The following is a 12,021-nucleotide window of genomic DNA, read 5'->3' on the forward strand; positions in this document are numbered from 1 at the left end:
AGCGAATCAGCAGTAACCGATGACAAGCCAGTCGCCTATCGCTGCTGCTCGGCGAACAACAAAAGAGGACAGAGAGAAAAAACGCGTAGTAGCATCTTAATTAACAAAATTCGTGGTGAATGCGCTAGCGTAACATGGAAGATGTCCCGGTTAAGATAGTCGAGCGCTACAAACCACCGCCTGCCGTATTCCACCTGCCGCAGGCGACCCTCAATCGGCTGTCGCAATTCCGAGTAGGTTTCTACACGGATCATCCGGATTACCAGTATGACTGTCAGCTGGAGCGGGCTGTGGTGAGTCAGGCACAACGATGGCGCCAGCTACGTCGCCAGCAGCGCGAGGAGCGAGCCAGTCGCCAGGAGCGCCGCAAGGAGGAACGCCAACGGGCGCTGGAGGCGAGGCAGAAGGAGATGCTAGGAGCAGTTGATTATCCTAATGCGGACGATTTGTCATCGGATGAGGACGAGGAGGAGCATAAGACGGACGAGCCTGAACGGAGGGAAGAGGAACTGCAGCCACCTCCAATCACCGCTGAGGCACGCGACTCTTCCGACGAACCAAAGTCAATAAGTGTGTGCAATTTTCACAATATCTTGCAGCCCACCATCTTGAGCACCACTCCAGTGGTCAGTCCGCAGACGCTTCACAAGCGGAATAGCTCCCTAAACTACGCTGACTTTGAATACAATATGAACTCCACACCTTTCGACAATATCGAGCTGAAGACCATTAACGATCTGGACATACTAGCTCAGGTGCTGCACCAGACACAGCTGGAGAAGCGCAGAGATCAACAGCAGCAGCAAGAGGAGCATCAGCAGCAGGATCATCAGCATGAAGATCTTTCCAAGGAGCAGCCATCCAGCAAGGAAGTGCCAGCTTCGGTAGAGCTAGCAATGACTACACTGGCGGAGACCAAAGCGACGCTTGACAGCGTCAATTTCCATGTTCACTGTGATGATAATGAGGACAAGAGCGAGCCAAGCATTCCAGCCACGGCTCTATACCCAACGCCCATGTACAGCGCTTCCGGCAAGCAGCCGCTGCATAAACCGGAACACTTCCAGGTGGGACACAGTTAAAGAGCACTAATATTATCTTGTTTCTATTGGAAATGGAATTTCGTACTATCCCTGTACTCTTATTATCGGAACCACATTACTCATTTAATTGTAATAAAAGCGGATATTGTTCGTTCACGCGAAGTATACCATTTAATTGGGTTGATTTTTTAGCACTTTTCAGATAGATTCCTTATCATAAATAGTTCATCAAAATTCGGTGGTGGGGCTATTTCTTGATTCAAATAGTACTACAGAGTAGTAAAACATAATTTGAACTTTTTAAATATTAATCCCATTCCCAATATTTCACTTAAAATATAGCAAATATTTCTACAGACGTTCTGCTATTTATTATTTTTGCAGGTGTACCACATGCAGGGCTATAGCCACCAGCCCTTCTACTCCCCGCAGCAGCATTCTTACCAACAGTTTAGCAACTACCAAGTCAATGGATTTGTGACTCCCAACCATTTTAGGGCTCCTCCAGCGCCTTCCTCCATGCTTGCGCTCAGCCAGTCGGAGGACGAGGTGGCCATGAAGTCAAGGAGTGTGCCTGACATCCTGAGGGAACTGAAGACAGAGCTGCAGCAGGCGGAGAAGCGTCGCACCCGCCTGCACAGTCACAACGCGGAGCAGCAGCCAACGGTGGAGTTGGTGGTGGACAGAAACTCCTTTAGGGAGCTGGCTGGTCCGGCACAGAAGTTGGCTCAACGTATTAGTACTATGGGTTTCCCTCTGGAACGGGTGGCAAAGGTGGTTAGCCTGTGCGGTATCGATGATAAAAAGGTAACGCCTTTTCGGACACTTGCAAAAGCCTTAAGTCTGAAATTTGACTTTTTTCAGATTATCGAACACCTTATTCCACTGGGAGAACTTCTGGACCTCGGGTTTGATGAATCGAAAATCTCGGCGGCGCTTCTCAAGTTCAATAATAATAAGGACAAGGCACTGGACTATCTAATCAACTAGTATAATTTAGTGGAATCCTTTTGTACGGCCAGCTTTCACCCCCATGCCCAAACTCCCCAGTCCCCACCCAATCAGCTTACCAAGATGACTCCTCTAAATGTATATTTAATTATTTCAAGTTCTCGCGAGATATTCCTTGCTTAAGTTGGGAGTTTAATGCTTCAGAATCCTCAGCAGCAGAATAAATATAAGTCCGTAAAGTAAGCACATTAAGTTGGCTATTTAGTCAATACCGATCCCTATTAATTCATGCCCAACATAAGCAGATTAATAGCGTGTTCCACATTCCCATCGGAAAGTTCTAGATAATTAACGTTCTGGGTGTGATTAATAAAGCCCATGGCGGCCATGGTACGCAGTTGTTCAGTGAACCGATGACGGCGATAGCAGCGTGGCAGGACATCGCTGTCGTCAACACCATCGTCATCGTCATCTACATCATCAACTGGTGCTGTGGCCACTAGCTCTGGGACCGGTCCTCCTCCGGATTCCACCTCCATGTTCTCCACTGGCGCAGGTTGATTCTGCGCCAGGGACTGAAAAGCGCGGGCCAGCTCGTTGCGGAACAACTCTGAAGATATGGAGCCGCTGCTAACCGCTCCACTGCTGCTTCCTGCGGCGGTTCCCGCTGCTCCAACGCCTGCTAATGGAGCCGAGGTGGTTCTTGGTCTTTCATCACCCTGCAGGGCCTCGTCCGCGTTTCTCTGTGCAATATTCGACAGAGAATTAAACGAGGTCACGTTGGCCAAAGCGTTAGCTAGTTGCTGGCGGCTAATCTGACGGATGTTAGCCATCTCATCACGCCGATTGGCGGCTGCGGCAGCTGCCACGGCTGTGCTGCTGCTTCCACCACTGCTGCTGCTGCCTGCTCCCAGGGAGTTTTCCTCCTCTGACGAAGTGGTGGACTCCGAGGCAGCCTGCTCTTGGACTAAAAGGGAAGAAACGCTGTATAAGATATACAAAATAAGTAAAAATGGGGATTTAGTTACACTGCGTTGCCGAGCTATTCCTGGCTAGCTCCTTGCGAATTGTGTCCACAATGAAAGGAGCCGCCTCGCAGATGAGGGGATAATCTTTAACCAGGTTCTGGACCACCTCCGGCTCGTGCAGCATGTTGAACAGTACGGAGTCGCGGATAAGAGCCTGCGCACCTAGATTTCTCCGGAATTCCGGATACTCGGCGAGTATCTTCTGCAGAATATTGAACCGCGAGGTAACGCTGATTTGCAGGTGTGAGGTCAACGAAAACAGCTCCTGGATGTGTTTGGTGTTGATCTCTGTCGCGGCTGGCGGCACGTACGGCGAGTAACGTTTAATTTTCTGAAAGCAGTGGATCACGGAGTTGGGCTGCAGCATTCGGTTGAGGGTGTCCGCGTCCTCTAGCACGCGTCCATGGTGGATGATCTCTGCAAGTGCGCAGCAGATGACTTGACACAATAGAGACAATGGACAACAGCCTGAATCGGAGGGTCACTCACCCAACTCGCTGGCGTCGAATTGCAACTGCATCTCCTTGGTCACCACCGCCTTCAAGTAGGCCACATCCCGCGTCATATCAATGTTGTGTAGGGGATGCACATCGCTCAGCTTGTTCTTCAGAAGCGCGTACAGGGTATGCATAGTGCGATGAAGTAGTATCTGCGTAATATTTGTTCTTCACTATTTTGTCTGGATGATTTTGTTTTGTTCAAAGCCAGGTCGGAACTGGTTCCAACGAACCGCCTTGAGCACAGGGTGACTCTTAGATGCCCCGATAGCCCAGACTATACTTATCAGGTCGATCTACGATTATAAAAAGGCTAATTAAAAAAGCTAGATCTAAAATAAACCGCTCAAAGATCGCTTTTGAAATTTTCAACAAATTGCTAAAGGATTCATTTGTTGATAGTATTAAAGAAACTTTTAATTCTTTTTTGATTCTAGTAATTTTACTAAAATTTACTATTTATAAAACCGTTAAAATTCAGGGTGACCCATACAAAACCACAAATCACCTAGTGCCTATCGACTTATCGGGTTTTGACAGCTTACCGCTCCAAATATGTTATATATACGATTTGTAAAATGACCTCCAATGAAACACAGACTGAGGGTAGACGTAGGCGGGTAACCCTTCCTCCTTCTTCATCCGATAAAGGTGCACCATCCCAAAAAAACAGCGATGATCCCAAAAGAATTTCGCACACAGAGTTCCAAAAAAGAGTAACATCGGATAGAAGCGATGAGCCGGTCCTTAGCTGCGAATTCGAAGTGTTCGGGATTGTGCAAGGTAGGATATCCACAAGTCGGGTAGTCATAATAATAGTGATCTTGCACCCACAGGCGTTTCATTTCGAATGGTAAGAACTTGCTTGGATCATCACACTCCTTATATTAACAAGGTATATGTATATGTAATCTTCCATTCATAATCCAATTCCAATGTGGTAGTACACCTTGCGAAGAGCTCAAAAACTTGGAGTCCGGGGTTGGTGCAAAAACACCAACGAGAATACGGTGAAGGGCGAGATTCAAGCACATCGACATTCCTTTGAGTCCATGTGAGTGATTTTTTCTATTTAAAGTTTGATTATCCAGTGATTCTTTTACAGGCGCCTCTGGCTAAAGCACACCGGCAGCCCCACCAGTCGAATCGACAAATGCATTTTCAGTGAGACTGTTGAACTTACAGAATTCACATTCACCAACTTCTCCATCGTGGTGGATTAGATTTTCTTTATAAGCTTAAATTTGTTAAAAACTAAACGGAATTGTATTTTTCTTATGCACGTTTGGACAGTATTTGGTTCTATTGTTCTAATGTTATAAAATTAAATCGAACTAAAATTCAATGCGATGGATGAACTTATTTCAATATAAGTTAAACCAAATAAATAAGTTTTTATCCATATCAATATCGTTTTTATTGTGCATATTTTTGTCAGAATGTGTGTAGATCTTAATTTAAACTATATTGAACTAGCTTTGAACAATATAAGAGAAATAAACTTAATTTTTAATTCGATTGTTTTGTAAAAAAAATATCGACTAGTAAGACCGCGCTTTGAATAGGGCAAAATCTCATTGGATTGGCGATGATAAGGGGGCCGGTAATTGGGTCGTAGCTTCTCGTTTAATTTCAGTCCTATCCTCGAAGCAACAGGTTGTGCAGCAGCTTTTCCATTTAATATATTACCCAAGTCTGCTTGATTGTAGAAGTTATTAAAGATCAATACGAAATGGTCAGCACCAAGTTCTTAACGTTCAACAATGGAGAGAAGATGCCCGTGATTGGCATCGGCACCTGGCAGGTAGTTATTATCACGATTTTGTATTCTGTAATTTGAAAAATCATTTGTAAGTGGTTATTGGATAGTGGATATTTAAATCTTAACGCTATTGTTTCAACTGATTAACGACTCGACAAATCGCTGACACGTCATTTAAATCTCTTGAAAATTCCGATGCAATCAACAAATTGGTTGGTGCTGGGGACTTTAGACCGGTTTTCAAAGACAAACAATAAACCTCCATTCAGATGTACATATATGCCCTAGTGGGCTGGACTTTCACTGGTTACCGGAGAATAAAAACACAGTATAGATAATACAAATACTATCACCAATATATATTCAAAACCACTAAACCACATTTTGATCATTACACTGCAGGCATCTGATGAGGAAATTGAAACCGCCATCGACGCGGCTTTGGAAGCTGGCTATCGCCACATAGACACGGCACCAGTTTACGGCAATGAGAAAGCCATCGGAAGAGTTCTCAAGCGTTGGCTGGACGCCGGAAAAGTCAAGCGGGAGGAGCTGTTCATTGTGACCAAGTTGCCACCCATTTGTAAGTAACATACATTTACATTTAAAAGTTGGATCCAAGTCCATTCAAAATCTAAAATATACATATATGTATTATTAACTCCTATCTTGTAGAAGCAAATAATAATTCAAAAACACAGAGTCATAGACTGCCACAAAAACATTTCACCATAGTTACCAATGTTCTAGAAATGTATCTGATAAGATAAGACGATTAACATTTTTCCAAAACACGTTGGTTCAACGTTCATATTTTCAATTTTAAAATATTCTTATTAACACTATGTGAATCTTTGATATGATGGATGAACCTTATTAATTTTTATATACTGATGATTATTTTGTATATAATTTTGATGGAGGTGTGAATGCTTTCATTGTCTAGTTATTGCAAAATAATATTAACATTTAATCCTTGTTTTAGCCAATCGCCCCCATGAAGTAGAGCCAACAATCAAAAAGTCGCTGGAAGATTTACAACTCGATTATGTGGACTTATATTTGGTGCACACCCCCTTCACCATTAATATCAACGAGGACGGAAGCTTTAAGGTAGCTGTGCTGCGGAATTTACTTCCAAGTCGTATTTACATCTCGAGCATAAACTTTCAGCTTGACAAGGATGGCCTGATGGAGGTCGACGTTACCACGGACCACGCTGCCACCTGGGTTGCTATGGAGGCCCTGGTGGAGAAGGGTCTCACCAAGTCCATTGGGGTATCCAACTTTAGCAAGGATCAGGTGGCCCGTCTGTTGAAGAACTGCAAGATCCGGCCGGCCAACAACCAAATCGAGCACCACGTTTATTTACAGCAGCGAGATCTGGTCGACTTCTGCAAGTCCGAAAACGTAACCGTAACTGCCTACTCCCCGCTGGGATCCAAAGGGATCGCCAAGTTTAATGCTGACAAGGGTATCGTGAGGGATCTGCCTGACCTGATGGACATCCCTGAGGTGAAGGAAATTGCCGCAACCCATGGCAAGACGCCAGCGCAGGTCCTGCTCCGCTGGATTATCGACACTGGCGTGTCCGCCATTCCCAAGAGCACGAATCCCGCTCGCCTTAAGCAGAATCTAAATCTCTTCGACTTCGAATTGACTGCCGAGGAGGTGGCCAAGTTGTCAAGCCTGGACAAGAATATTAGAATTTGTGACTTTGCATTCTTCCACGGGTATGAAAATATGTCTTAACTTAAATCTCTCTATTTTATAACTATTTTCATTTCGTTTACAGAGTGGAAAGGCACCCTGAGTTTACCTTCAAGAATCAGTACACGAGCTAAACGACATATTGTAGGCAGTATATTTTTTTGCATTACATTACTTTGTGTCGAATTGACAAGCAACAATTTATTTTGTAAAAGTTATTCCAAACTTTTAATTATCGTAATTACTCTTATTTGTATTTTCGTCATTACACACACATAAAATGTTGTTATCCTAAATTATTTATATCCAAATTCTTTACTGGTTTTCTTTGGTATTCAACAGTTGAAATGTCTTGGTTTTCGTTACGATTTTCAGCTCAACAGGTTTTCCCCCTTCGGCAGACTTTCCATCTGTATTATCGTTCGTTTTTATTGAGCTGTCGTTGACCCTTTGAGCGTTCGACCTGGAAAACAACTTTTAAATTCAGAAAAGCTTGTATTCAGCAGAGGTGTTTTAGTACAGAAATATATTTGCAGCACTTTTGTATCTAAGATTAAACAAATCACAATTGTACAGTAAGCAATTAGTAGCGAGCACGGTATCGGTACTTAAAGGCTTTGGGAATGTTACACGACTACAAACAATTCGAGGTACATTTTGTATGTAAGAACAATAAGATCGATAGAAGAGATATTAGGGAGCGCTTGCTGGATAGACGGAATATTCAATACATAAAAAGTTTAGTACTAATAAAAACCAAATGTCGCAAAGCGGTAAGTTTAAAGATTAAGGAGATTAATCAAGGAAACTCCAGCATAAATCTAGGGTACAATATTCGGGCCAATCTCATTTTGATTGTCAGGTATTTGGCCACACAGCTTATATTAGTTCGCAGTTCGAGTATTTAAAGGAAATTCGTAGTTTCTGGCCCAAGCCAACTCACGTGGTCCGCTCCTCATCCGTACTATTCCTGAAATTCAGTAGAGGATTGACATTAAAAAGATATGTAAAGAAACGAAGCCAGCTTCCTTAAGCAGGAGCTTATATATCCTTGCAGTAATAATTTACAAAAAAACAAAAGAGAACGCTATAGTCGAGTTCCCCGACTATCTGATACCCGTTACTCAGCTAGTGAAATATGTGAATAAATATCAATGCGTCTCAAGACATATGATCAAGAATATATTACTTTATGTGGTCGGAAACGGTTCCTTCTGCCTGTTACATTTTTTTTTAATGAGTAACGGGGATATTAACTTGTGCACGAACAAAACGAGAATAAGATTTATTTTCCATGGCACCGACTGTTCCTATGGCAGCTTTATAATATAGTCGTTCGATTCGGACCACTCCTGCAATAGAAAGATAACTTTGAAACAGTTTCAGAGAAACTACTAACGTAGAAACGGACGGACGGACATGGTAACTTTGCAAATTTTTGACAAAAGTCAATATACCCTCTGCAAAAGTATAAAGAAAGTTTCAAACTTATCTAAGCATACCGCAAAATCACTCACTTTAATCCCTGCCCAAAAAGTCTGAATCAAACCAATTTATAAAATTTGACTTAAAAATTCTGTTACCTGGGCTCTTGATGACTGCGCATGGCTAGAGTGGCCACCTCGAACAGACCGATGAAGAAGCAAAGCATCAGGGGTCCAAAAATAGCTCCTTGCCAGCCGATCCAATACATTCCGCCTGCTATGGCCAGGCCGTTGAGGTAGGGATGACCACCACTGAAATGTCAGCAAAATGATGACGGGAGAAAATGAATTACTTTCATCTAAAAAAGTACTTACCCTTTGAGGTCCGCGTATATAGCAGTTTCAAAAGATGATGGCACGAAGAACTGAAGCAGGAACAATATAAGTCCTGCATAGAAGCGGTCCTGAGCCAGCCAAAGCTCTAAAAAGGCTGGCACCGCACACCAGTAGCTGCCTAAGAATGGTGCAGCAGCCAACATAGCTGCCAAGGCGGACGGCAGGAACACTATCCGGGCCCCAAAAACGGTATGGACCAACCAGGTGAACAAGCCCGTAAAAGTAGAGCACCTGAACATTGAGACTAGGACTACGGTAATAGAGTTCTCCAGGGCATCGGCGATTTTGATACCCGAACTGGAATAGCCCAGGTACTTGGTGATCTGTAGGGGCGCGTACTTTTCCTGGCTGCTCGACAGCAGGTAGAACAGGGCAGTAAAGAATACAATCTGAAGGAGGTGAGATTATCTCGTTAGTTGGTATTAATAATAAAACATTACTATTCTAATGTACTTTAATGTATTCAATTGTTATTTATTTACACTCACCATATCTAAAATGAACTCAATGCACGCTTGTCCACCCGAAAGCACAAGTGATAGAATCTCCCCGGTCACGCCCATTATCATAGACATGTTGGTCCGGATGATGTGCCACAACGACTCTGCTACCTCAAGGATCGTCTGCGTATTGCTCTGCGCCCAGCCGATAATGCCCTGTTTTGCCACTAAAACTAGCTCTTTAAAATGTCCTTGGTTAAATAAACAGCCGTCGGTTAGCAGATGCACACAGTATGAGTTATTTCGTAGACGCAAACGAGTGTTACGAGATGGATGAAGGGAGCAAAAACTTAACGAAAGACCGGAAACCCATGCGAAAACCCCGAAAATAATCTCAACGAATTTATTAGTAAAACGGGAAAAAAGAAAATCGAAAGAAGCCATAGAGATGGGAACATGGGCTTACCTGGATTGTCGACGATTTCGCCAAATGTGCTTTTCAGCGCATCCGTTGGCACACGTGGTCCGTACGATGAACCGGCCTTATTGAAATCGATCCAATACTGGATAAGCCGGTCCCACACTTCGAGGATCTGCTCCTTCAACTTGGTGGCGTGCACCTTATCGGCGTCTGCCAGCCAGTCGTCTATGTAGGTTTCAATCTTACGCCGACCATAATGGTGTGCGTTATCTAGAGCATCCTCGATGGACGATTGCATGTTGGCAGGCAAGATGTCAATTAGCTCAGGCCGATCTGTGATCGTCTTGTTAATTAAATCCTTGCCCAAGTAAGCCACCTCAATCGTCTCCGAGTAAATGTTCACGCAGAAGAACACGCTTAGAAACACGATGATGAGAAGCATGAGGATGATCATTAGGATGGAGGTAACTGATTCAACGGATGCCTTTAGTGAGTCCCGCACAATAGTGTTGATTTTATAGTTGAGTTCCAGGACACCAGGCAGACATAGTGGCAATACCGCAGAATGGTGTTCGATTGCCCAGTACTGCAATGCTAATGAAAATTAAAAATTTATGATTTAAGAATTTTCAGTAAAACTCACCCGCAGCGCTGCGTACACTTCGCTGATTTTGTTGCAAGCAAACTGGGTAATACCCGTATACGCTCCTATAGTGTAAATAAGATGCAGTAATACTGGGATTGCCGCTAGGATAAACATCCACACGTTGCGATAGAGGAAGGTACCCAGACAGGCATAAAACAGGAGCTTAAAGAACGTATCGCTCTGGTGACTGGGAGTCTCCGTTCCGGGCTTGACATCAAAAGTGTCCGTCGAGTCGACAGTGTCACTTAACGATATGTCCTCCACATCCGACTGCAGGCCCGGACTCAGGGGTTCATTGCCTGGCCTCCCACAAATGCTAAAATTGCTTAACGACCGTTCAAAATCATTCTTGTCGAACAACTTCTGTAGGCGGTGGAGATAGGAGCCGGAATCATCAAGAGTTTGCAGATGATATGCCGTAGATGCTGTTACATAGGCCATAACCAGTAGAAATACCGGCACCTGAAGGGCGCCAAGAAAGCTACTTAGATAGCCTGCCACAGCTATCCACATGGACTGTCCGGCGACCACAAAGTGGGCACTGTTCTCTGGCTTCCAGAAGAAGTGGACGCAGCTCAAATAGACCACAATCAAGGAAATTAGCTAAGGAGCAAATCAGTTTAAAAAGTTGTGTTATTTCGTTCGTTTATGTATTAACTGGTTTTCTACGAATTTTTTGATGATTCACCATAGATAAATGGACAAGGTACTTACCACGTATACGTTGAGAAATCCAATAATTTGGACGAACAAGCCATGGGAAAAGGTGATCCAATGCCAGAGGGCCAACAGAAAACCCTTCGGAGCATATAGAACCAGCAGCTTAATGCACCCGGCCACTCCGCATCCGGCCAGAAGGAGTTGCCAGTGCTCGCAGAGCCACCCGATCAGCAGCCGCCCACAATGCTCTGTGGCTTCCAGCGGCGATAGGCAGATCGAGACGAGTACATTGGAGTCGCGCACCTCCAAGCGCTGAAACCAACTGTTTACGCTCTCCGCCAAACGTCGCTTGAATGGGAAAAGCACCGCGCCCATGAGGAAAGCCCATAGCAATGGACGGACGAATGGCCCAAGAATGAAGCACACAGCCACAAATGCCGCCACTCCTGCGGCGATCAGGAAATTGTACATGGCAGCGCGAAAGCTTTCATGGTTCTGGGACCTCATCCGGAGCAGGCGGTTGATCACACTGTCAAAAGAGCGGTCCCGACGTATGGGAATCGGTTCGGACCGATTCATTTTGTGTGTTACCGGAGAAACGGGGAACTGCAGTCGGAAACAGAAAACTGGATTAGAGCTTCATGTCCATATGGGCAGCACACCCGAATGACTGTTTTCGGAACTGCTCCGCTGATGGAAACACACTTTTGGAGAAATGCCTCAGTGTTCTGTGGTCGGCAACAGATGAATTCCAACGGGGCCCGGGAAGGATTCTGATAAGGAGATACTAATTTCCGCAACTAGAGGTGGTCATTGGAGAAGCAGATGGCCACTCACTTTATGAGGGGCGGGGTCCGGGGTCTCACATAAACAAAAACACGACGTTTCTGCCAATTACGTCAGGCGGGCAGGGCTGTGAAGTGGGACGCTTCGCAGCACTGGCATAGAACCGATACACAGTGAAAAATTAGAAAAATTAATATATCGTTCTATATACAATACCCTTTGGTATAAATATAAATTTATTTATAAACAGTTATTTA

The 12,021-nt window shown here is 44.3% G+C and overlaps 5 protein-coding genes across 14 annotated transcripts; 3 read left to right on the plus strand and 2 right to left on the minus strand.

Moving 5' to 3' along the window:
• The first annotated feature begins 11 nt into the window (after positions 1–11).
• LOC120453876 (transcription factor SPT20 homolog) lies at positions 12–2,242 on the plus strand. Its single transcript, XM_039638790.2, has 3 exons — positions 12–1,067; positions 1,428–1,850; positions 1,908–2,242. The coding sequence occupies exons 1-3, from the start codon at positions 135–137 to the stop codon at positions 2,031–2,033; spliced, it is 1,482 nt and encodes a 493-aa protein (XP_039494724.1). The 5' UTR covers positions 12–134; the 3' UTR covers positions 2,034–2,242.
• LOC120453877 lies at positions 2,123–3,749 on the minus strand. The gene is made up of 3 exons (XM_039638791.2): positions 3,512–3,749; positions 3,023–3,439; positions 2,123–2,961 (listed from the first exon to the last, which is right to left on the minus strand). Exons 1-3 carry the CDS (start codon positions 3,651–3,653, stop codon positions 2,276–2,278), a joined length of 1,245 nt encoding a protein of 414 aa, XP_039494725.1. The 5' UTR covers positions 3,654–3,749; the 3' UTR covers positions 2,123–2,275.
• A 265-nt stretch (positions 3,750–4,014) lies between these two features.
• On the plus strand, positions 4,015–4,923 carry LOC120453883 (acylphosphatase-2). Of its 2 annotated transcripts, none has more exons than XM_039638800.2 (4): positions 4,015–4,302; positions 4,356–4,372; positions 4,464–4,573; positions 4,641–4,923. In XM_039638800.2, the coding sequence occupies exons 1-4, from the start codon at positions 4,098–4,100 to the stop codon at positions 4,753–4,755; spliced, it is 447 nt and encodes a 148-aa protein (XP_039494734.1). In that variant the 5' UTR covers positions 4,015–4,097; the 3' UTR covers positions 4,756–4,923. The 2 variants fall into 2 exon arrangements, with proteins under 2 accessions (XP_039494734.1, XP_039494733.1); XM_039638799.2 differs by having other exon boundaries at positions 4,024–4,302; positions 4,625–4,923.
• A 195-nt stretch (positions 4,924–5,118) lies between these two features.
• On the plus strand, positions 5,119–7,302 carry LOC120453881 (aldo-keto reductase family 1 member A1). The gene is made up of 5 exons (XM_039638797.2): positions 5,119–5,323; positions 5,684–5,864; positions 6,267–6,394; positions 6,455–7,014; positions 7,077–7,302. The coding sequence occupies exons 1-5, from the start codon at positions 5,252–5,254 to the stop codon at positions 7,123–7,125; spliced, it is 990 nt and encodes a 329-aa protein (XP_039494731.2). The 5' UTR covers positions 5,119–5,251; the 3' UTR covers positions 7,126–7,302.
• On the minus strand, positions 7,268–11,928 carry LOC120453875 (transmembrane protein 245). 9 transcript variants are annotated; one of them, XM_039638783.2, is made up of 10 exons: positions 11,816–11,928; positions 11,684–11,765; positions 11,033–11,584; positions 10,316–10,921; positions 9,718–10,258; positions 9,300–9,502; positions 8,791–9,200; positions 8,575–8,727; positions 7,935–7,961; positions 7,286–7,454 (listed from the first exon to the last, which is right to left on the minus strand). In XM_039638783.2, exons 3-10 carry the CDS (start codon positions 11,555–11,557, stop codon positions 7,307–7,309), a joined length of 2,613 nt encoding a protein of 870 aa, XP_039494717.1. In that variant the 5' UTR covers positions 11,558–11,584; positions 11,684–11,765; positions 11,816–11,928; the 3' UTR covers positions 7,286–7,306. The 9 variants fall into 9 exon arrangements, with proteins under 9 accessions (XP_039494723.1, XP_039494717.1, XP_039494715.1 ...); XM_039638781.2 differs by having other exon boundaries at positions 11,033–11,765; XM_039638780.2 differs by having other exon boundaries at positions 11,684–11,894.
• Between the last annotated feature and the right edge of the window lie 93 nt (positions 11,929–12,021).

The sequence above is a fragment of the Drosophila santomea genome, chromosome 3R (assembly GCF_016746245.2).
Source record: "Drosophila santomea strain STO CAGO 1482 chromosome 3R, Prin_Dsan_1.1, whole genome shotgun sequence".
In the NCBI taxonomy this organism is placed as follows: Eukaryota; Metazoa; Arthropoda; class Insecta; order Diptera; family Drosophilidae; genus Drosophila; species Drosophila santomea.